The sequence below is a fragment of the Emys orbicularis genome, chromosome 2 (assembly GCF_028017835.1).
Source record: "Emys orbicularis isolate rEmyOrb1 chromosome 2, rEmyOrb1.hap1, whole genome shotgun sequence".
In the NCBI taxonomy this organism is placed as follows: domain Eukaryota; kingdom Metazoa; phylum Chordata; order Testudines; family Emydidae; genus Emys; species Emys orbicularis.
Genome location: NC_088684.1, coordinates 83787440 through 83813486, shown reverse-complemented (window position 1 = coordinate 83813486; position 26047 = coordinate 83787440). Strand labels below are relative to the sequence as shown.

Sequence of the window (26047 nt, the reverse complement as noted above, 5' to 3'; positions counted from 1 at the left end):
TACTTTTCCAAACAATGTCCATATATTTTGTTGACTAAAATTAGGAAGAGTTTTGCCACCCTAATCTTCCAAAAAGAAAAATTATATTGCATGCTTTATTCCAGTGAAATGGTAACATTTCTTGCATTAATGCCTACAATAAAGACAATGTTATATAATCACTTAAAACTGGGTTACTTATCAATCATTGGAATTCTCTTTGATTCTCTTCTCCACACTCTACAAATGTTCCCCAAACCACTTGGAAGAATGCAGAGTCACTAAAATCTTGAAATTCAGATAGGCAAAGTTCACGCCAGCATTACCCTTTTACAATCAGAAATTTATTTGCATGTAAAAGCCAAGGAAATGCCCAAATCTCTGCTTCTCACATCTTCAAATATATACACATATATTTTTAAAAACCTCCAAAAAAACCTTTTTGCTCTCTGACTCAACATTCAATAATTTCCTAGCAGGGAATATATTTTCCTCAATCTCTACAGCAGTCACACTTAAGAAGTTTCTTCTGTTTTGAAATATATTGTTCCTGTTGTATTCCCAATTAAGCAAGAATGAATATCACTAAAATTGGTGTGATTTCTGAAAATGTAAAAAAAGTTAGAGGTTCAATCCTCAGCTGCAAAATAGAGTAATAGCTGTCATGAAGATGAATTATAGTGACTGAAGTAGTTCAAAGAAAGGACTAGTAAAGTGCCTGAGGAAGTAAGCTAAGGCTCTTTAAGGGGAATTTGAAAAGTCTGAAAGATCTGCTATTTCCAACTGATTTGAAGAAGAGTGACACTGAGGTTGTGCCCATAAAGACACTGATTGTGAGCAAATTACACAGGCTTCTGTTTCAGCATGTGGCCTGAGTTCCTTGTCAAAGTAACTAGAGAAAGACTGGGATATTTACAACCTTGCTTTGAATTGGTTGATGTTCTTTTCTGTGCACCCTCTGACAGATCTGTTCCAATGTGCAAAGTACATTTGTATAGGGAATGGTTTTCAAGCTACAAAGAAGCACCTTGCAATGAAGATATGTGCTCCTCAATGTCCAGCTTTTCTAGGAGGCTCAAGATTCCTCACTTTCTAATAGGCTCTTGAAGGAGTACACATTTCCTCTCAGTTAGAGACACTGATGGTGTCACATGGGTTTCTTTAGACTTTCATTTATTGTCCTGTTTTAATTTGATTTAACTGATTGCCAGTTAACTTAACCAACACAATTGTTAATGCAGGTCTAGTCACTCCACAAACATTTGATCCAGGACAGAAATATCTGGTGTTATCCTGAAGAAGTAGCTCAGAAAATATGGGATGTCTGGGCCAATGTGGAATAGTCATCTCATAGTTCTGCTAGACAGTCTGCCTTCATATTAAGGATACCCTACAGGTGCCTGGCTCTGAATGATAGAACATGTTTCTGCCATTTTTCTGAACAGAAAAAGCCTTCCTGGTGCAACCATGTCCCTAGTATGCATTAAGAAGTGCCATGAAGGAATAAGGCTCCTTGAAAAAGACCTGGATATTACTGACAGTTTTGAAACAACAGGAGAGTTCCTAGAATCTGACACAAGGGGAGACATATTTCTACATGGATATGATGACTGTAGGAGTCACCACCAGCAGATTTGGGAAGGGTTTAACATCAAATATACCAATATCCTGAAGATGTTCCTGGAACAAATACAGCAGACATATACCCTTTAGGTTTTAAAAAGTCTGACTATTTTACAGTCTGAATTGTGCTAGAAGCCAGAAGACTTATTACGCAGTGCAGCAGTTGTGAAGATTTTGACACACCCTTAACTGACTAAAAACACATTCTAGAAAAGGTATATAATTTAAAATCAACATTAAAATAAAAAACAAAAATTAGCTAAGGGAAGACATGACACCAGTGCAGACAAAGGGGAAGGAGGCTACTCTCTAGAAGCATTCACTAATGATTGTTACATACCTGAAATTCAAGATTTCAACCATTTAAAGATGTTTGGAAAAACTGCAGTGTGAAGATCTAGGCAGCGGAAAGTGCATCAATAGGAAAAGAGACATGCCTAAAATGTTTCTTTTACATTACTCATCCATTGAGGTTGTATGATCATGTGTAAACCAATATCCCTTGTCTAAAATGCTCGATGACATAGGTCCTAGCCTTATTTACAGATATTTAGATTTATTTTGCTGCTGTGTATTCAGATTTTAAAGTCACATGACAAGCATATTTATTACTAATCTCATAAGGAAAATTATATCACTGTATATAGAAAATAAGCCTTATACCTTATAGGCATTTTGCAGCACAGCATATTATTTTTGAATGTTGTTCTGTAGCAAAATAAATCTTGTGTGCTCGCATAACAGAGATCGGGTTATACTCTTGCAGCACCACAAAAAGTAATCAGTATCTGCAACAGCAGTTCTCAAACTGCAGTCCATGAACTACATGCTCATGGTCTGCAAAGAGATGATTAGTAACATGATGTTATCTCTCTTTGTTTTCATCTACTGCATCACAACATATAGTTAAAAATGCATTAAATATTTTCCTAACATTAACTTTCCAGGAAGGCAATTTTTGTCGTTGCCACAGTGATGCTATGTGAACTATAGGGGAGGTGATCCATAAGGCAATTTTGCATCACAATATGGTCTACACTATGAAAAGTTTTGAGATTCCTCATTTACAACACATATCACATCCATTATATTCACACAGTGCAGCAACAATAATGACAGCTGTAAAGATGGTCTCTTCCACTAAATGGAAGTGATGGCTCTAACCTGGGAAGACGGATTTCAGATGAAATGAAGACAGTCCTCTATACAAAGCTAACCAAGCTATGAAATCCCTACCTGGCCTCCAACATAAAAAGCTAACACTATTATCCTGCATTCAGGACTTCAACAAAAGAATAAGTAATTTTTTTTTTTAAACAATAGTTAAAATAATGGAGAGGGGATGCAGAAAGGGTAAGGAAGAAGCCATTTTAAAAGGTGATGGCCAACAATTTCTAAAATATATAGAAATATATATATACACAATATACAAAAGACAAGTTGTCCAAATGCATAATTCTCTTACCTGTAAGGTTTCCATCAGTTTCGTCTGGCTGGAGGCTGGCAACACTGGTAGAGTCCATTCCTTGCTGAAGGTCCAAAAGTTTACTACGCAATTGTTCTATATCACTCTCTTTACTATCCAGCTGCATCTGAAGCTCATTCCTGTATGTTGACTCTTCTGCTAGTTGCTGTATTTACATATACACAGTAAGCATATGATCCAAAGAGAACATGGAAACAAAATAATAAGGTATTTAAAAAATGAGGAATGAATTATGATGGATTACAAGCTTTCAGTAAATCTATGGATTAATTTGGTAACATTACTATTCATTTGGAATCCTATTATTGTAATACAATATTAAAATTATCTGAATTGGTTTGGGCTTTTGTTTGAAATTAAAATATGCTAATTAAGCAATCAGCCCAGTTATCAAGGACTTGTGGGAATACATTAAAGTAGGAAATAGTCTGATTAATTTCATTAATCAATGTTTTTCTTAAAAAGAATATCACCAAATATTAAATCAAGCCATTTAAAGACTAAATTAGAGCAATAATAATTTATTTAATTTGTAATAAAGCAAACTAAAGACCACATAAGGGGAATTTTATACTAGAAAATACCAATTTACATCTGTAAACTATTTCCAATTGTTTTGCAAAAAAAACAAACTATTATTTATATCATTTTTTCCCACTGTTCAGTCAGTCAAATGCATGGCATCTGATTTGTTCCCTGGAAATTGTCACAATGAAATGGGTCTATAAAGTAAATTCTACTGTATTAGAAAACGTAATCACAGTGTTTTGGACAGGAAAAAAATGTGTCTTCTAGTACATATATCTGGTTCATATCTGTTACTTTTAGGGAAGATAATGTCTGCACTATCTTTCCCTTTGGACTGGATCACAGACTACCACGAAAAAGGAAAAGGTTTTACCGCTTGCATTTCATTGAGCTCCTTCTGGTATTTCACTACCATCTGATTGTATTTCTCTTTTTCTTGATTAAGCTCCAGTTGTAGCTTTCGGTTTTCCTTTTCTTTTTTCCTCAAATCTTGTATATTAGCTTTCTTTCTGTCTATTTTAAAATCTTTCCGATTCATTATCTCAGCCAATTTGTTCACAGCCTGTACAAAAAAAGTACACGAATTAAGAGAGATGCTATATCAGGGGTCGGAAACCTTTCAGAAGTGGTGTGCCAAGTCTTCATTTATTCACTTTAATTTAAGGTTTTGCGTGCCAGTAATACATTTTAATGTTTTTTAGAAGGTCTCTCTCTACAAGTCTATATATTCTATAACTAAACTAGTGTTGTATTGTAAAATAAACAAGGTTTTCAAAATGTTTAAGAAGCTTCATTTAAAATTAAATTAAAACGTTGATCTTATGCCACCGGCCCGCTCAGCCCACTGCTGGTCTGGGGTTCTGTTCACCTAGGCCGGCAGCGGGCTGTGCGGGGCCGGCGGCCAGGACTCCAGACCGGCAGTGGGCTGAGCGGCTCAGCCCACTGCCGCTCAGGGGTTCCATCCTTCAGTGGGTACCTACCTTCTCCCTGGTTCTGGCCCATTCCTTTCCTCTCCCTGCACTGAGCTGAGGGTGGGAGTGCACTGAGCACAGGGCTGGGGGTGAAGGGTCTGGCCAGAAGCTAGAATGAGGGAGGGGGCTCAGGGTTGGGGCAGGAGGTTTGGGTGTGGGGCACTTACCTGGGCAGCTCCCATTTGGTGCGAGGGGTGCAGATGGGAATGTGTGTGTGTGTGTGCGGGCGCACACGCACAGGAACTCCCATTTGGTGCTCAGGGTGGGGGTGGGGATGTGGGGGGTGCATGGGGTGTGGAGGGGCTGGGCATGTGGGGGGTGCAAGAGTCAGGGTGGGGGGGCTGGGTATGTGTGGGGGTGCCAGAGTCAGGGCTGGGGTCATGGGGGGGTGAAGGAGTCAAGCAGAGGGCAGGGTGTATGTGAAAGGGGGGCAGGGCTCAGGGCAGAAGGCTGGGGTGTGTGTGTGTGGGGGGGTCAGGGCAGAAGGCTGGGGTGTGTGTGCCCCTATTCCATGCCCTCCCTTCCCCAAGGCCCTGCCCCCGCTTCTTCTCTGCAGACCCCGGGACGCCCATGCCCCATCCAACCCCTCCTACTCCCTGACTGCCCCCTCCAGAGACCCCCCCGCCCAGGATCCCACCCCCTATCCAACCCCCCGCCCCCGCTCCCTGTCCCCTGACTACCCCCCCTTATCCAACCCTCCCGGCCCCCTTACCATGAGGCTCCTAGCAGCATGTTCTGCTCCGCGCAGAGCCAGACACGCTGCCCCGCGGGAGCAGGCAGCCCCGCCCCTCAGAGCGCTGCGCGCGCAGCAGCATGGCTCCAGGGGAGGGGGAAAGGCGGGGGAGGGGCCGGCGGCTTGCTGCGCTCGGCCAAGTGCTCCGGCCCAGGAGTGCACACCCTGCGGCTTGCCGCGCCGGGAGAGTGGGGCCATTTGGCAGGGTGTACCTGGGCACACCCCGTGCGCACGCCTATGATTCTGCCCCCCTGCCCCCGCAGGGGAGGGGGCGGCGGAGAAGAACGGGCCAGGCCGGGCCGGATTTTTAATGGCACGCTGCTCCGGCAGGCATGCGTGCATGCCATAGGTTGTCGATCCCTGTGCTATATACATAAACTTTTGTAAAGAACATAGAAGTTTCTCTTGGGTTACAGAAGTCCACGTTATATTTCAGCACGACATCATATTGAAGACATGCATATAGAACTCCCTGCCTTTCTATCCCCTTGTTACTGCAGCTGTCAAACTGACTGCTAAAATACATACATTTCAGTAAGAAAAAGTAGAAATAAGAGAGCAGTAAAATGTAACATTTCCAATTTTGGAATAGATTTTTTTTTAAATGAGCTGAGACCATGTTTAAAAAAGTGTAGATTTCCCAGAACATAATTAATTATAGAAATGAATGCACTGGCTACAAAAAAGCTCCTATTAACATGTTATCTGTGGGTCTGATCCTGCAAACCCTTACTCTCTTGAACATTCCTTAATCAAGTGAAAAGTTTACAGGATCAGAACCTATGCTTTTAGCTATAAATTACACTAATACAAATTTAAGATTTATAGATCATCACTAATACAAATTTCATCTAGCTATAGTACTGAGAAGTAATCACACAAAGTAATTCATTAAAATTTGAAAGCTATTTTTCTCGTATGCCATAATGAAGTCAACATGCTCATATTAAAATGTCTAAAAATTAATACCTGTGTTTTAAGAGTTCTTTCAGTGTGAAGATTCTTCTCATAATGCATTCTAATAGTGTTGATTTCCTCTTCTTTCTTCAATTTAAATTCTGTTAAAAAATACCATTAAACTTTCTAAGATATATATTTTATGGCAAGAAAATTTTTAAAGGTCATTCATTTCTCCATAGTATGTGGGTTTTTCCCATCTTACTGTTCTTTGACTTTGCATACAAATATAGACATTTTGTAATCATAAAGACCATTTATTTAATGATACTGGAATATCATAAATATCTCACCACAGAATATTGTAGATAGATAGATAGTGCAATGGTAAAAAGGATATTTTTATATATAGATATGTAGATAGAATTATCAGACATGTAGATAAACATGATTTGCTGGGGAAGAGTCGACACAGCTTTTGTAAGGAAGTCATGCCTCACCAATCTATTAGATATATATATATATATAGCTCCTAACATACTGTTACAGCATTTTTGACCACTGCTGTACACTGAGCAGAAGTTTTCAGAGAACTGTCCACAGTGACTCCAAGATCTCTTTCTTGGGTGGTAACAAATTTAGAACCCATCAGTGTATATGTATAGTTGGAATTATTTTTTCCAATATGCATTACTTTTCATTTATCAATGTTGAATTTCATCTGTTATTTTGTTGCCTAGTGATACCGTTTTGTGATATCCTTCCGAAGTCTGCTTTGGACTTAACTATCTTGAATAACTCTCCATCATTTGCAAACTTTGCCACTTCACTGTTCATCCCCTTTTCCAGATCATTTATGAATATGCTGAACAGCACAGATCCCAGTACAGATACTTGTGGGGACACTGCTGTTCACCTCTCCCCATTGTGAAAACTGACCATTTAGCCATACCCTTTGTTTCCTATCTTTCAACCAGTTACTGATCCATGAAAGGACCTTCCATCTGATCCCATGACTACTTAGTTTCCTTAAGAGCCTTTGGTGAGGAATCTTAAAGGCTATCTGAAAAGTCCAAATGTACTATATCAACTGGATCACAATTCTCCACATGCTTGTTGATTCCCCTCAAAGAATTCTAATAGATTGGTGAGGCATGACTTCCTTACAAAAGCTGTGTCGACTCTTCCCCAGCAAATCATGTTTATCTACATGTCTGATAATTCTGTTCTTTACTATAGTTTGTACCAATGTGCCTGGTACTGAAGTTATGCTCACTGTCCTTTAAATGCCAGGATCTCCTCTGAAGCCCTTTTTAAAAATTGGTGTTACATTAGCTACCTTCCAGTCCTCTGATTCAAAGGCTGATTTCAGTGATAGCTTACATACTACAGTTGTTAGTTCTGCAATTTCATATCTGAGTTCCTTCAGAACTCTTGGATGAATACCATCTGGTCCTGGTGACTTATTACTGTTTAGTTTTTCAATTTGGTCTAAAACCTCTTCTATTAACACCTCAATTTGGGGCACTATTTCAGATCTGTCACCCAAAAAGAATAGCTCTGATGTGGATATCTCCCCCACATTCTCTGCAGTGAAGACCGATGCAAATAATTCATTAAGCTTTTCTACAATGGCTTTGTCTTAGTTGAGTGCTCCTTTAACACCTTTAGTAAAATCCAATATACACCTCTACCCCGATATAACGCTGTCCTGGGGAGCCAAAAAATCTTACTGCATTATACGGGAAACCATGTTATATCGAACTTGCTTTAATCCGCCGGAGCACGCAGCTCTGCCCCCCTGGAGCACTGCTTTACTGCATTATATCCAAATTTGTGTTATATCGGGTCGTGTTATATCGGGGTAGAGGTGTAGCTCCAATTAATTTTATCTTCTGCATAAGGATCAGTACTGGCATTTCTTTCCTAACAGTCCCAGAAAAAGAGAACAACCAAAGGATCTGATGAATATTGTTCCTCTACCTCTGCCATAATCTCCCACAAACTAATAGTCCAAGTATGGGCATACTTGGATCCCCATTTTTCTGAGGTAAGCTGCTACAACAACTAGACACTTTGCGAATAGTCTGGCAGTGGCTGATTGGCTGAATGGTAATTGCCAACCACAAACGTCAAATATCTGTGGAATGGGTGGATTGTGATAAGAGAATGTGTCCTGAAGATCGAGAGCAGTGTACCAGTCAGTCTAGGGATGCAATGATAGTGGCTAGGGATACCATTCTGAACTTGATCTTCCTGAGGTAAGTGTTTACTCTTCTAGTTCTAGGGCAGGCCAAAGTCCTCCTCGTATTCTTGGAGATGAGGAAGGACCTCAAGTAAAACACCCTCCCTTTGAGGTGAAGCAGGACCTCTATTGTGCCAAGAGCTAGAAGTGATTGAACATCTTGGTCTAACAAGCTCTTGTGAGGGGGTCCCTGAATAGGAACAGGGAAGGTGGGAGATGTTGAGTGTGGACTGAAATTAAATCTCATATCCCACTCCTATGATTTCCAATACCCATCCATCCCTTGTTATATTAGTCCAGAAATAGTGGAAATGAGACAGGTGGTCCCCAAAGGGAGGAGATGGGATAGCTAGATCCATAATAACTTGTAAAATATTCCTGGATGAGCCTCAATAATGAAGACCGGTAAGATTAAGTCCCTACTGATAAGAATTTTCTTCCACAAACTTCTGTTGTTTCCTTTGAGCATCCGTTTGTCAGTACTGATAGTAAGCAGGCTGCCTGTGGTAAGCTTGTGGTCTCAAATGCTTATGTTTGGGAGCTGGCGTGTATACTCTCAAAGACCTGAGGGTTGTTCTGAAATGGAAATACACCTGACCTTGGATCAGAAGCAGAAAATGCACTGCTGAGGCTGCTGTTGGCTGTCAAACCACCTAAAGGACACAAGAGGCTCTGATGCATCTCCCTGCCAGTGTGAAGCTCACCTCTCAACCTTCAAATCTGCTAGTATGTGACACCAGCAAACAAAATGTGGGACAAATGACTGAAATACGAAACATTATTTTGGTGATTCAAAGTATAATGTACAGATTATTGTGCTCTTGACTGTGCCTGCAGTGACCCTGCATACCTCTCTGCTACTGTATTTTAAAAATGAGAGGGAGAGATGTGTGCGCAGCAACTCATACTTGATTGTATTCTAGGTTTAGAACCTTAGCCAACAACAACGGTAGCGAAGAGCATGGGAATATAAACAACATACTAGAGGTATGATTTAAAGTCAAGGTATACTTTCCAGCTCAGGGAATTTGCAAACCTGCCAAAAGTAATGGTTTTGGAATGCTTATTATTCTCTCTGTAATAAATCTATTTTTCATCCAACCACCATGAAAAATTCACACACTCAAAAGAGCTTACATTTGAGGTTTTGATTTTTGCCATTTTTATGATATTTTTACAAAACAAAGGTTTAAAAGTCTTGTCAAAACAAAAACTCAAATGCAGCCTTAACTATGGTGTCATGACCAGCTCTGGCAAAACAAAACAAAAAATTCATACTATACTTTTCAAAGCTCCATGGAAATTTAAGTGCCATCATGAAGATTAGTAGACATGGAATATGAAGAAGAAGGTTTGTTTATTTCTGGTCTGTGATTGATTGATTGATTGATTGATATTCTTTCCTCAGATCATGTTTAACAACATATTCTGATATAATATTAAGCTAAATGCACTAAGCTTATTATTATTATTATGTATACTTGGTAATCATAAATTATTCTTTACATGAGAGGGTGGGATTTGCAATCTCTCTCTGCACAAATGAAATGGGCTGGGGATTTGGCCCACAAAACCAGCATATTCAGGCAAGCGTGATAACTTTTCACTAGCTCCAGGCTCCCCACAGCCTTCTCTCATCCTCATGGCAGTACAGGCTCCCTCAACAGCTGCATCCACCTGAAATCCCTAGGAGCAGAAAAGGGATCACATGTCCCCCATCACATGGGAGGGAGGAAGTAATTAATTTCATGCTGACAGCGTGCAAAAGATTATAAGGTCCTTAATACTGAAGGAAAAAATTGCCCAAACTGGTTTTCAAGTCTGCAACAGCAAACACATATTTCTCTGTAATCAGTTCTGCATCATCATAACATAATTTAAAACTCAAAACATGCCATACCTTCCTCCTGTTTCTTATTTTTTTCAATGAGCTCTGCATTTTCTTTTGTTAGAGACTCAACATCATTGGTTAATGTATTATTTGTTTCTTCCAGCTAAATGAAAACAAACAAATTTTAAAACAAAGCATTTGCTATACATCCTACTCATATTCAAAACTGCATTTAATCTTATATCAATAATAGTATTCCACACAGAATTACCATTGTTAAATTACATACTTACTCATCTGTTCATACTTCAAAACTGTACATAAAATTCTAGATATTTTACTTCTGATCCCTCTTTCTTTCACAAAGACACTGAGTATACAACTATCTCTAAGAAAAGGACTAGATCTATTTTTATGATCTATGCAGTGTTGAGCACATTTTCAGTGAGCAATAAATAATAACCACCAGAATTTAAGGAATTAAGCAGAACTTCAGTGTTACTTAGTACAGCAGCTTTCAGTAAATTTTAAGGAACTTCTGTGTAAACGATAACACGTAGCTACCTACAATTGAATCCAGAGAATCAGTTGCTAGTTACGAAATTCCAAGATTTCAGGCTTTCCATAATTATTTAATATCACTCTCCATCCATGGAATTTACATTTGACTAGTGTTATATATCATGGAAAAGAGACAGGCACATATGGGTAAAAAGAAAATATTTGCTTTTTGTCAAATGGTGCTCACAGGATTTGTGAAATGAACTGTAGGGGGAAATTAATATCATTTGCCTATATCAGCTCCCAGTCAGGATCATTTTGCTGGATGCTATACAAACATATTAAAAGACAAAAAGAATACAGTTGTGTTCAGTAAGCAAGTTTTGTTTGAAACCTACAGAAATACACTGAATGATTGTGTGTTGAGTTATGTAAACAACAATATCTGAAGTTGACAATTTATGGGTAGGAAGTCCCTACTTAGATTCCACATTGATGCAGTTATTTAAAATAGTCTCAAATGAAAATGGGGCATTCTGGAAAGTGAAAGGTTATTTCATGGGGCTATTGCACATGTAACATTACTGCAACAAATGTTACTTATTACTAAAATAAATAATTTAATGTGGGGATGTAAAGCGCATAATAGCATGCAAGAAAAACAATGCATTTTGGTCGTCATGCGCAAAGTCTTACTGCGGGCTTATGTTAGGCAGTATCTGAGTGCCTCTGCATGCAGGAAGCCAAAGTGGAAGAACACAGTTTAAAAGTATTATAAAATAGAAATATTACACTGCAAATTAATAGGGTTTGTGAGTAAAAACTCTTGGTTAACACATTACTTTAAATGTAATGCAAAAATTAAATGGTTCCTCTCTGAAGTTGAGACTTCCCAGCTTGTATATTTTGATTTAAAAATATTTGCCTGGAAAAAAACCCAGCATCTTTCAAATGCTTTCTGAATGAGGAAAGTGATTATGTAGTCAGATCCTTGAGTACACTATTAAAGAAACTGATGATTTTTAAAAAAAAGATAGTGAGGGATGGTGGACAGATTGAAAGATATTGTGCTTGATTTTCAACTTGGCCTCAATCCAGACTCTCTTTTTGTGTCCACATTTATTTGGGAGCTCAAATAATGTAATTTATCAAATAAATGTCTAAGTACCTGAATGTGCCCTCAGATCAGATACTCAGATATCTAAGTGGCAGCAATTAAGTGCACAAATAACTGCAGATGCAAAATTGCCTCAATTTGCACGCATAAAGATGCTGGACTTTAAAGACCTGTCTCTAAATTTATATATACACCTCTACCCCAATATAATGCTGTCCTCGGGAGCTAAAAAATCTTACCGCGTTATAGGTGAAACCGCGTTATATCGAACTTGCTTTGATCCACCGGAACGTGCAGCCCCCCCCACCCCGGAGCGCTGCTTTATCGCGTTATATCCGAATTCGTGTTATTTCGGGGTAGAGGTGTGTGTGTGTGTATGTATATATATATACACACATACATACATACACACACACACACACACACACACACACACACACTTTTAGTTATAGTTTTAATGTTTGTTGGTTTTTTGACAATAAAGCCACTTTTTATACGTTTAAATAATAACAACTTACCCGGCTTACAATGTTGTCCTTATCAGTAATTTCTTGTCTATTTCTTGACGCTGCTTTCTTGCTCTCCTGAGTCAATTCAAAATACTGTTCTTCCAGGAGACCTCGGGCCAACTGCTCTGATTCAGCTTTGGTTTCAGCCAGATCCAACTGTGCAGCAAGAGTTTCTCTATAACAGAATGTTAAGATCTTATGTTTCCTATGGAAAATACTTAACATTTGCAGGGAGAACAAACGAGCCCAGACTGTACTTTTCAGTGCATCATTTTTTAAAAATATTGCCTTTAAAGGATCGAGGGAAGCAAATAGCTCTACATTAAAAAGGTAGATGACACCTATGTAATGCACTACAAAAGACATAGGTCCTGTCCATACCAGCACTTGATATGTTTGAAACCTTTTTCAGCCACGGTTATCGCATAACAGTTGTTACATGTCTAGCATTCACAGTTAATGAAGTTAAAGACTGCTCAGATATCATGCTCTATACTGTTTGTGTAGCACAATTTTTTGCAACAGTGTTGTGTAAGGGTCCACCTGCACTACAAATGCAGCAATACTGGGAGGTTAAAACACAGTTGGCCCCTGTAAGCTAGGGTCCCTTTGGTGCCAACTGGTAGAGGGCACAGTGGGTGCATATGATTTTACAGGGATCCCCTGAATCAGATATATGCATAATAGCTCACCGAAGAGTGGCATGCAAAATCTCTCCCAAGAGCTAGAAGCCCACTGGTTGCCATAATCACTGCGAAATGTATGTACACGTAGTACACTAAAAATTATGTTGTTAAGGTCTTGGAGTTATGGCAGGTCACCAGGAGGTGACACACCATGAAGATGTTCCTTTCAGGTAGGAGGTAACTGACACCAATCTCCATGCCTGGCCATTTGTTTATTATATGCCTACTATACGCATGGACCAAGTATGAATGGAGTGATTGCAAAAATCTACAAGAGAGGAAATCTACAGGAAGCAATGAACAGGATGAGGGGTGTCCTCTTTATGAATAAAGACAAAATATTTGTCTAGTATACCTTGGGGTGCAAATGAATACATTGAATCCTTCATCTAGGAGGCAAATTGACAGCGTGCTTGTCTCATGAAAGGTGCATCACAGCCAGCCTGGCTGTAAAGCACTGCAAGGATTTTGGGTGAGCAATACTCTAAAATTAAGGAGATACTCTAATGTCTTAAGTCTAGGCTCTTGAATGTGTGTTATGAATTTATTTTATATATGTAACTATTTTGTTTCCAATACTTCTAATTGCTACTACTTGAATCTCTAGGCTTTGTTAAATAAACTTATTCTTGATTTCACTGTAAATATATCTAAGTGCTGAGCAGTGATCCAAGATGGAACTTGTAAGCTGGGGTGTACTATTTCTTTGGAAGCAGTGAATCTGTGGAAACTGTGAGAGTGCCCAGCAGACAAGGGGCTGGATACTTCAGGGAGACATTTGGAGAGTTCAAGGGCTGAGGGTGTGCCAATCGGTAACCTAGAGAGTGACAGTGGGGCCTGCAGGGTCTAGAGAGCAGTTTTTGTGTTGCCAATGGCCAGTGGAGTTAGGGAGTTGACCCACAGCTGACACAGTACAAGGATTTCTCATGTTAAGGGAAGGTAGGACAGAGAGCCCCTAGCGTAGACAAGCAACAATTAGACAGAATCAGTTTGGAATAGCTCATGTATAGATCTAATTAAAAATGTATACAACATATATTATGCTGAAGGCGTGTGGGAATAAAAAGCCCCCATAAGACAACAAAAAATAAATGGGAATGAGAAAGGGAGAGAGGAAACACCAAAAGGGCTAAAGGGAGTGTCTCTTCCCTTCTCCCCAACTTGGGGAATTGAGACTCTCCTACATTTTCTTGCTCAGGGCTGTGATTGGCTGATATTCTCTCCTTATATCATATTTAACAACATGGTGACTTCTCTCTCCTTCCTTTCCTTCTTCCCAAATCCACAGCGAACATTGTTTTTAACATGCTCTCATTTACTCTTAAGACTTGTCTGCAATACTGATGCAGACCAATGACCATGCTTGTCAAGTACCACAAGTTCTGTACTATAGACAGGGGCAAAACCACCTCTTTTTGAATAAAAATTATGACAGGCCTAATTCTGCATACCTAGAAGAACAAATTACTGAATGGCAAACAGTTTTAAGTAATAGTCTTTCATAAGTTTTGAAATACTGTAAACTGTATATTCTTTAATTATTTGAAACGGTCCACAAAATTGGATAAACTTAATTGGTTTGGTTGTAGTTAGATCTACACATTTAAAATGAGCTTTCAAATGAGTATTATCTTCATTAAAATTCTTTGTCTGAAAACCGTTTATTGGCTCAAAAACTACATGCAATTACCAGGCTAACAACATTTTTGGAGGAGGGGCGTGAGTCTTACAAATAAAATTATGAATACAACAAAACAAACAATTTTTCAAAATGTCAGACATTTCTAAACTCTCAGGATGAATAATCTCTCTCCCCAAAACCCCCAAACCTAGTCCAAGAAAATAAACATAAACCCTGACTCCATTCTTAATCATCCATCAATATAAGTAACATCCTATGTATTCACCATATTACAAGACCTGTTATACTTTTTATAAGTAGTCACTTCTCAGCATTACTGCAGGGAAAAAAAATTTTTTATCCTGGATTCAGGGCTTCAAGATTGATACCACACTACTGTATAAGGTAAACATATTTCTGCTTGAAAATATAAAATGGACATACTTTTCATTTTGCAATTCCTGTATTTTTCTTTGAGTTTCTTTATTCTTCTCCTCAATTTCTTCTTTAAGCTCCTTAACCTGAGTTTTGTAAAGTGTCTGTAAGGGAAGTATTAGAAAGAAATCATAATTCAAATCCTTCCTTAAAACTCTCCTTTGCTGTGATTCCTATAAAAAAATTTCACAACGGTTAGACAGCTAGTACACTGATATCACTTCTGATCATGCTGACTAATAATATTGTCTCATTGTTTCCTTGTACTCCCCCGTCTGTCTGTATCCATCTGTTTCTTGTTTTATACTTAGATGGCAAGCCCTTGGGAGCAGAGACGATAGTTTTGTTCTGTTTGTACATGGCAAAATACAATGGAGTCCTGGTCCACGACTGGGACTCCTAGATACCAGGGTAATAAAAATATTAAAACAGTAATAATCCTCTAAGCTTAAAAGAAACATTTTACTCTGAAAAAATATGGCTACGAATTCAGATCATACTGATTAATATTCCTTCGTTTAATTACATGAGTTCATGAAACCGAGGAAAGAATCAGGGTAAAAACACTGGTTTCAGAGTAGCAGCAAAAGAACAGGAGTACTTGTGGCACCTTAGAGACTAACAAATTTATTAGAGCATAAGCTTTCGTGGGCTACAACCCACAAGAAGTGGGTTGTAGCCCACAAAAGCTTATGCTCTAATAAATTTGTTAGTCTCTAAGGTGCCACAAGTACTCCTGTTCTTTTTTTGGTAAAAACACTGTACTCCTGGTCTTCCCATTAGTAAAATGTTACACAACTCATGATATGTATGATAAAATTACAGTGAAGTTTAGTTAAACAAATGATTACAAAGTAATGGGTATTATGATAGTGGGTATTATGATAGATTATTGTAGTGGGTATTATGATAGATACTGCATTATCTTTGGGGACCACATTGTATTAATTGTATTGTATGGATGGTTTATGTATTGCTTTCTATGCAACTCCAGGGGGAGTGTTACTGCAACTCCTGGAATCAAAAACAGTGGGGGTTATTAAGTGAGTCACTCAGGTTGTAAACACCTCCAGAGGTACCACACCCTGGGGAGGCTTGCATATACCCGTCCAGAGACCTTCAGACAAAGAAAGGGCTGAGTTTAAACACAGGGCTTTTTTTTAGATCCAGTAAACAGACAGGACCCTCTGTCCAAGGGACAGGGTGGACACCAATCCTTGTGGAAAGGTTGAAAGACTTTGATCTACTAGGACCCAAAAAGACTGACAAGCAGCATCCTCGCTGGATGGCGAGAGTGAGGAGCGTCAACTGTATCAGACAAACAGAGATTACAGTACTACTGCTCTTCCAAACTTGGCATCTGCCCTGGCATGCCAAGTGCCTAATATTTAACAAGAGTTAGTGAACTGATCCACGTGGTTGCTTTACAGGTCTCAGAGATTAGTATATTTCTGAAGCAGGCCAAAGACATTGCCAGCACCTGGGTGGAATATGCTTTGATGTTCAAAGGGAGAGGCTCACCAACTGATAGTAGTTGGAAATACATTGTGTAAAACACTGAGGTTCTCTGGGATGTGATGGTTTGGCCTTTCTGATGCACCAGATAAGGCCACAAAGAGGCAGGAAGAGAAAGTCGGAAGGGCTTGGTCCCATCCCAGTAATAAAGCAGGACCTTGAAAGCATCCAGCGTATGAAGCTTCTTTTCTCCAGGCGATGAGGATGGCTTCAGGCAAAAGACTCGTATGGTAACAGACTGGTTCAGGTGGAATTCTGAAACCCCATTTAGGGTGCCATTTCATCATCATCGTGTCCCTATGGAAGGCTATAGACAGCAGTTCAGCCATCAGGGCCTGAAGTTCACTGACTCACCAAGCTGACTTGATGGCTATGAGAAAAGCCATGTTGGTGAGGTGGCATACCAAACATTGCAATAATGGCTCAGATACAGGTTCTATGAGCTGTAAGAGAAGGATGTTTCTAGTCCGAGGGCAGTTCTCTAACCTGATGGCAGATATGAAGAAAGCCTTGAGGAATCTGACCACCACAGGGTGTAAAAAGACTGAATGTGACTGTATTGGTGCATGGCACCCTGATATCACTGCCAGGTGGACTTTAAAAGAGTTAAAGGCTAATCCTGCTTGTAGGCCAGAATCTTTCGAACAGGGCCTTGTTTATGGGGAGATCAATCCTGGCAGGGCCAGTGGCTGACAAAATGTCAAATAACTTGTGGAATTTTTCAGGGATGATTGAAGTCTCAATCTTCAAGGTGTCTGCAGTCTGCACCAAGAGCTCCTTAATTGCCTTGAAATTATCTAGCACCAGGGACAGTGAGGAGAATTTCTTAAGAGGTGACGGGGACTGCTGGCCCTCTGGATCTCGCTCCTCTCTGTATTCCAGTGACTGAGGTCTTATTAGGAAAGCTGCTAGAGAGAGAGACCTCCATGTCTTCTACCACTGTAGGGACAAGCTCCTAGAGGCTGGGGAAGGTAGGCTCCAATAGCCACAGTGGCATCCCATACACATGTGGGTGACTGTCGGATTGCTGGCTGGACCAATGACAATCCTGGTGGGCCAGTAGTTGAGGTCTGTACAGATCCTTGGATCTACTAGTGGCACAACTTGTGGACTTTAGTGGAGACAGATCTCTGCTGGCTACCAGCAGAAAGATGTGTCTGGGAATGGTGGAAGAGGGGTACACCTCTTCCACAGGTGGTGCTGACTGGTAAGGTGATGTTGGTGTCAAGGTCTGTATCAGTGTCAATACATATCTTGGTGCCAACTGTGACTCCAGTGCACTCCTAGTCTGCCCTGCTGGTGCTGGAGTCAACATCGATGGGGACACTTCCACACAGGTCGAGTCTGCTGCATCACAGTCTGCTCCTTTCCACTGATCCTCAAAGCCATGCTGGACTTGACTGAACTATCTTCCGATGTCTTTCTGTCCCTTTCTTTACAAGAAGACAGAGAGATCCTTCTTGAGCTCCTGCCCCAATGTTCAGAGTGACCCCCTTTCAGCACTTTACACGAACAGCCCCAATGTTTAAGTCAGCATCTCAGAGGTTGAAGCATTCAGCACCAAAGGTAATACCAGTGCTGACATCGGATCTGGCTTCAATGCTGTTTTCTCTGAGGAGGTCTTTGGAGTCATCAGTCCACCTGATACGATGTAGAGACCACTAGAAGGGTCTTCAAACTCCGTACATCTGGATCCAATGCCACTTTCATGGATTGCTCCAGAAGATGGCGCATCAGTCTTGCTTCTCATGACTTCCCAGTCCTCACAAAGAAGGAGGCTGAGACCAAGAACCTGCTTCGGTTACAGAACTCTCCAAAGTAGAATAGGTATCTGTCGAGCCAGTCTTTCTGTAGAATTAGTCCACTGCAGGATGGACAGACTTTGAAACCTACAGATTGAGAGTCTGGCATTTCTAAAGTCATAGTCTGCTCTAATACAAGGCGACTAAATGAAAATGAATGAAATGAAAAGAACTAAATGAAAAGAACAGAGGTTGCTCAGAAGAGTTTCAGAATAACATCGAGAAGTTTAGTTCAAATTAAGGTCTAGTGGGTCAGACATCAGCTAGGTTCTACATCACTGGCATGAGCAGTGAGACGGACGTGAGGGAGGATTAAGGCTGCCTCATCCACCCCACTCCTTACCTCATGTAGGAGCACGAGGAGGCACAGGGCACATGCAGAGCCCCAACAAACATGACTAATCAAAAAAATCCAGTCTTGCACGCTTGAGAGACATAAGCCTCTAGAGAGGGATCCACCCTGACAAACACTCAAAGAATTCATGGTTTTGAAAAGCTGTCTCTACTTAGGTTAGACTTGGGCTGCAGCAACGTAAAGCTATAGTAGGACAGTGCCAAAACACACCCAGTGAATAATATAATTGTATGTTAAAAGGTTATTTTCTTTCTAGCCAAAATCCAAGGATTGTAAATCAAGTGCAATAAATACACTCAATGAAAGAAAAGTTACTGATTAATAGTGAAAAAAAAAAAAGAAAAGAAAAGAGATAGGGAAGGTGGAATCTGGGGCTCCAGCGCAGTTCTTTACTGTTTGGCTATTCAGTTTCAGTGACATATGGGTAGACCGGTATTAACCTACACCACAGAGTGCAACACTGAAAATTTTCGGATAAAGAGCATTTAACTTAAAGATGGTTTGGTTAGATTGGCCAGATTGTGAATCAAGCAACCCACATATTAAAGGATGAGGTTTTGTGGGCATGAAGAGTCATTTGAGCAAACTGGGTATAATATTATATACTAAAGGTATATTAAAAATTATTTAAGTTGCAAAGTCAAGTACTCAATAGTTAAGAAATGCCACATTTACAGTTGTCTATGCAACCTTAATTCAACCCCCCACGCATCCAGCTTGTACAGTGAAAGAAGCAGGTGTCCTACAGGAAAAAAAAACATTGTATGTGATCATGTAATTAAAGACCGTCATAATGCACACACACAAATAGGCAGAAATAAGGTTGCAGAGAATAACTGTAAATGTGGCATCTTCCTGATTTTTGAGTGCTTGATTTTGCAACCTAAATAACATTTTAATGTAATGTAGTTTTTAATGTAATTTCCTATATTTCTTTTTTTTTTTAATAAAAACAAATTCTATTATGTACAACTGGAACAACCCCCCTCTTATGCATCATCATCAGCGTCTGAACCTTTACCTTCCACAATGTAGCACAGATTTCTACCACATGAGCTATAGAACTAACTACATTATTGCTGGCAGCAGCAGCAGCAAGCTATTATCTCAGAGGAACGTATAGGACACTAGGGCCATAAATTGGGTTTTGGAGGTGATGCAGAAGCCCTGCCTGGCTCTCCACCCGTGGGTCTGAATTTTTTTAAATGTTCCTGTTCAGTTATTATTTTATCATGATGCCAAAATTTTCCTGAGAAAATGCAAGTGAGACATATGAAACAGTGATTTTTAACAGTTTATATCTCAGCTAAACCTCAATGGAATCTCATGGAACAAAGGGCTTGCCCAAGGGCTTGCTCCCTGACAAATTTAAAAGGCGTATGGCAAAGAATGGAAGTGTTAGAGCTTAAAAAGGTCACAAAATTATTTTTATCAAGAAAAGTATTAGACAACCAAAATATAGGGATCACTATCTGTCCCATCTGTAATATCCTACAAGGTATAGCCTGGACTGAGTCTTCATATGCCTAGACTAAGCCAAAATTTCCTCAAATGCTAAGGCTTTGCAAACAAAAAAGTTTATAAACCTTACTGACTTGGATAAATTGGATATTAAGTATTATTTAACATTGCCTTAGTAGATGGTGAGGCTGATATTGGACTACTGTATATATCTCTGTTGTCCACATTATAAAAAGAATGTTGAAAAATTGGAGAGGGTGCAGAAAAAACCCTCTACAATGATTTGAGGCCAGATTAAAAAAAAAAAAAAAAAAAGACTGAAAGGTGACTTGAATACAGTGTATAAGTACCTTTATGAGGAGAAAATACTGGGCACTACAGGACTCTTTAACCTTGAGGAGAATGGCATAAGAAGAAACAATTTGTAGAAGCAGAAGCCAGATAAATTCAAATTAGAAATAAGGAATACATTTTGAAAAGTGAGAGTGATTAACCACTGAACAAACTAGCAAGGGAAGGGGTTGATTCTTCATCTCTCCATGTCTAAAATCAAGATAAGATGCATTTCTGGAAGACCTTTTTTTAGCCAAACACAAGTTATTGGGCACCATCACACAGGTAACTGGGTAAAATTTAATGGCCTGTGATATACAGGAAGAGTGAGGCTAGAAGATCTAATGGGCCCTTCTGGGCTTAAACTGTATGAATCTATGAATTTTCTCTCTCTCAATTCATCCTAAAGTTCAATGCCAAATGAATTAGCTGAATCTTGTATAAATCTACCCAAATTAGGAGGGCAATGGGGAAGTGACACCTGGCTCTATAATCAAGTCTGCTAGATCATGAGCAAACTAATTTGGAACTAGTTTACACCTGGGGCACTTTTAGGAAGTTTTGGGGGGCAGTTAACTACTATATGAATGTTTGCATATAAAGTGTTGTTACTTATGCAACATAAATGGAACACAGTACTTTGATGCCCACAAAATCATATAAACAAAATGGTAATAGGCCAAGTACAGTATTTATGATTGTTACGATACACATCACAATCTTTTCATGTTAGCTTGATTTTTGTGCATTTTTGTATATTTTTAGTAGTATTTTGTGTGTTACTCATTTATGTCTGAGCATTGGGGTACATAGTCATGAAGTTATTAAACAAAACAATCCTTTATTTTTGTAAAATTTTTCATGAACCTACCGAAAAATACTGTTCAGCTTCAAGCTGATCCTGAAGTTCCCGCATCTGACCTTCATTTCCTCTATACTGCCTTAAGGAGAGAAAACAAAACCTCATATAAAAGCCATCCATTACACTTGCACCTTTAAACTCAGCATTTTTCTTTCATATGCACCCACCTCCTCCTTCACACACTACCTGTAAACATAGTAATCATAAGCACCTATTCTAAGATTCTGGTTTAACAATATAATTTAGGCTACCATAATGGTAGCCCCCCCCAGATAATTTAGATGGGAAGCAGTGCTCCGAAAGTGCTTGGTTTCTGTCTTCAACCTGCAGACTATTGTGGCACAGATCCAGTAAAGGAAGGATATTCTTGTTGGAAAAGTAATGCTGTCTCCTGTCAAGCTAAAAAAAATCGTAAGGGAGAGGAGGAGTGTTTTAAGGAGAAAAAATGTACCCAGTCATGAAGCTCAGTGGTCCTCCAACAGACGCTCCAAAGTTTAAATCTCAAATGGTGGTTCTTGGATAGGCACTTCAATTGCTCCAGAAAGGCCAGACAAGCCTGAGCATAGAAGTATCAGCCAAGCAAAGTTTTTTATATTTCAAAATAAAAATATTCTAATACAATAAATACAGACATATTTTCAGAAAAAAAACAACAAGTATTTTTGGTTTCTGGAAAAAGGTGACAGACAAAATACATGAACATGGGGGGGGAGGGGAAAGGATTTTCCATTTTATGTCAGGCCCCTACTTACTTAGTGAGTTGAGCCAACTCAAATTCCAATAATCTCTTCGCTTCCAACAATGTATTGATCTCCTGTTTCAGCTGCTTCTCAGAACCCTTCAAGTTGTCTGCCTCAAAAGCTTGTGTTTTCAGTTCATTCTGTGTCATTAGTCGCTTATTTGTTTCTTGTTCCAGCTGAAGTGTTAGATTCTTAACCTAATTATTTAAATCACTTTAATTTAGAATTTTTAACCAAATATTTTCCTGTATTTTGTTAAAAGTAATAATGTTTCATATGCATTATTTTATGTCAAACATCACTATTTCCTACATTTTACTCATGAAATAATGCATACAAATATTCAAAACAGCCTCCAATATTACTTGGGTGCAATATCATAGGAAATAGTTTTTCTTATAGATTTTAGTCTATATTTCGGCCTCAAGAACCGCCCTGTTCCCAGCCATTAATTTTTTCTTTTGTAACAGACTCCGGGGGTAGATTCCTCTGGAATAGATAGTATATTCTTCAGTAATAAACTGATGGCTTTGATAATGCAGAAGAAAATATGCTAGCCACTTTGAAACCCATCATCTCTGCAAAACGTACTTCCTGCATAACTATATTGCGTAGGACCCACTGACTTCATACCTGGAATCAGTTCACTATTAATGCATAGCTCTTATAAAGGAATACATATTATCCAGGGTCTAAAAAAAGATATGGCATTCGACCTACTCAGACAAACCTTCACAGCATTTAGGTGAAACCTCTTAGGACAGTTATATTCAATAACGTTATGCTACATAAACATCTCAACTTAAATAGATTCAGTTTTCTATTTCTTAATGCAACTCATTCTTTAATTTGTCTTTTACATAGAAAAAATGATAGGTAATGCAGGTTTTGCTTACTTCATCCTCAAGCCTCTCCTTTTGCTCAGTGAGGTGCTCAAGCTTCTGCTGAGACTGCTTCAGGTCAAAGTCCAGCATGGAACATTGTTTTTCAATCTGAACTATTTGATTTTCTGCCCTGTCTCTTGCTGCCCTCTCCTCCTTCACTTTTTTTTCCATTTCTAAACAGGAAACAAAAGTAATTGACAGCACAATAAAAAGGTATATATGCAAAAATACAAATATGGCACTTCTAAGAATGTGTTTGCTTGACCATGCCTTTCTTAAATACACCTAATATTCCATCTTTGAGAGTTAAGCACAGGGTTTCTCTCCCCCACACACCATGGTTGGGGTGTTTGAAATTCTTTACAGTCAGATGAGTATGCATCTCTAGTCTACTACTGAACAAAATCATTATAGTATTGTTGCAACAGAGAGACAGTGATAGTGATTTCCAGAGCATTAGGACCCTATTACAGGCAGCTACTTGTCACTCCACTAACTGCCATTATACCAGTGCTCAAAATGTTCCAGCCAGTTTATGTGTTGCTCAAAAACAGAGAGCTGCCAACAATAGCCATTTAGAAATGGAATTAAATAAAATTTTTGATAGAACAAATAGCAAAAAACATCCTAAGGTGTGTGAACACACATGGGTTGCCAACTTTCTAATCGCACAAAACCGAACACCCTTGCCACGCTCCTGCCCCGAGGCCCCACCCCTTCTCTGAGGCCCCGTCCCCCGCTCACTACATCCCTCCTCCCTTCGTTGCTCTCTCCCCCACCCTGACTCACTGTCACCGGGCTGGGGCAGGGGGTTGGTTTATAGGAGGGGGTGAGGGCTCTGGCTGAGGGTGTGGGCTCCGGGGTGGGGCCAGAAACGAGGGGTTCAGGGTGCAGGAGGGAGCTCTGGGCTAGGGCAGGGGTGCACGAGAGGGTGAGGGCTCCAGTTCGGGGGGGGGGCGGCAGGGATGAAGGGTTTGGGGTGCAGGAGGGGGTTCCAGGCTGGGGCCGAGGGGTTTGGGGTCCGGGCTCCGGCCAGGCAGCGCTTACCTCAGGTGACTCCCAGAAGCAGCCAGCATGTCCAGCTCCTAGGCAGAGGACCCAGGGGGCTCTGCGCGCTGCCTGCACCTGCAGGCGCCACCCCTGCAGCTCCCATTGACTGTGGTTCCTGGCCAATGGGTGCTATGGAGCTAGCACTTGGAGCTCCCATGCCTCCCCCCCCGAGCCTAGGAGCCGGACATGCCAGCCACTTCAGGGAGCCGCAGGGAGCCTGCCTTAGCCCTGCTGCACCACCGACCAGACTTTTAGTGGCCCAGTCAGCAGTCGAAAACCGGACGCCTGGCAACCTTAGAACACACTAAAAAAATGGGCCTCTAAGTTATGAAGGGAAGTGGCTGAATGAGTACAAGTCATGTGTGATAACTTCAAAGCAGCAAAATTATAGGTAACTAATTTTCCCTTAACTTGAAGATATAAACAGTACAGGATTTTCATATTTGTAGTACAGTGATGTTAACAGATCTATGCTGACTTATACCAGCTAAGGAAATAGCCTAGGATCTTTAAATTATGTATTACATTATGTATGTTTTCAAATTTTGATATGCATATACATTTTCTCTACACCAAGGATTAAAAACTGGTTTTATGAACACCGCATAAAAAAATTCATTGCCACTGTAATGGAATTAGGAAAACAGACCTTATTAGTGCTCAATATTCTATTTGAAACTAAAAGGAAATACATACCACACATTGCAACTGATTTTGCCTCTTCAATTGATTGATGTTTGTCAGTTAACCGAGCTTTAGTCACTTTATGCTCATTTACCTCCTGTTCCAACCGCTGTTGTAACGTTTTGAGTTTATAGTTTAAATCTATTTCTAAGTTATTCTTTTCCTGCAAATCAGGACCAAAAAAAAAAAAGCATACTTTATTAAAGCAGAACTGTAAAAGAAAAGAAAAAATCTGGAGTATTTTACCAAGCCATCGAACAGGTCCACATTTCCTTTTCTTTTTCTTTTTTTTAAATAAAAGAAGGGTTACATTTCTGCTTATTCACAAGTCACAATATTAATAGGGTGTACTATACTATGCTTTTTTAGGTGTTTAAAAATGAGGCTTGAAGGAGAGGAAGGGGGTAATAAGACTTTGAAGAAAAAACACTTGTTTTATTCAGCAATCTATGAATTCATAAGGTAACAATCATTTCTCATGCTGTTTTTATGGATAGGTGTATGTATGAGCAGGCTGCAATGGGCTCAAACGGGGGACCGGTGAGACAGCGCAAAACTAGGCTGGGATACCAAGGTGGGGTAGGGTCTTGTATTTGACGCTACACATTTTGAAGGCTCTTTTTGTTAGTGCATAGGTAAATATGGAATGACCTATCTTGAGGTGGAATGCAGTGATGGCAGCCAGGTGTACACAAACAGAGCTTGTGGACAGTCCTGCTCTTTTAAGTTATTCTAGAATGTAGTCTAGAATGAGTGACAAAGGAACATTCATTGCGAGGACATGTTTAGTGTCGCACCAAGTTTGGAATCTTTTCAATTTATTGAGATAAGTAAGATAAGTTTTATCATGCCTGCTACTTAAAATAATCTTTTTTACCTCTTTTGAACAGGTCATCTCCAAATCCCGGAACCAAATTGGGTTGGAGGATTTGGCCTGTGTCTTAGGCCAGGTCTACACTACCGCGGTAGTTTGACAGCTGGCAATCGAACTTCCGTGTTCGATTTATCGCGTCTGGTCTGGACGCGATAAATCGATCCCGGAAGCGCTCGCCGTCGACTGCGGTACTCCAGCTCGGCGAGAGGAGTACCGCGGAGTCGACGGGGAGCCTGCCTGCCGCGTGTGGACCGCGTCTGAACCGCGGTAAGTTCGAACTAAGGTATGTCGACTTCAGCTACATTATTCACGTAGCTGAAGTTGC

At 39.9% G+C, this 26047-nt stretch overlaps 1 protein-coding gene across 1 annotated transcript in view; it reads right to left on the bottom strand.

The window, feature by feature from the left end:
• The window catches only part of ROCK1 (Rho associated coiled-coil containing protein kinase 1), a 168456-nt gene that overhangs the window by 28445 nt on the left and 113964 nt on the right, over window positions 1-26047 (bottom strand). The window contains exons 18-27 of the mRNA XM_065397656.1: window positions 24861-25011; window positions 23127-23287; window positions 22243-22427; window positions 21500-21569; window positions 15172-15266; window positions 12430-12595; window positions 10363-10456; window positions 6290-6378; window positions 3990-4178; window positions 3068-3233 (exon numbers count right to left, since the gene is read on the bottom strand). Of these exons, the coding sequence (XP_065253728.1) occupies window positions 3068-3233; window positions 3990-4178; window positions 6290-6378; window positions 10363-10456; window positions 12430-12595; window positions 15172-15266; window positions 21500-21569; window positions 22243-22427; window positions 23127-23287; window positions 24861-25011 (1366 nt within the window). The remainder of the gene's footprint in view (window positions 1-3067; window positions 3234-3989; window positions 4179-6289; window positions 6379-10362; window positions 10457-12429; window positions 12596-15171; window positions 15267-21499; window positions 21570-22242; window positions 22428-23126; window positions 23288-24860; window positions 25012-26047) is intronic.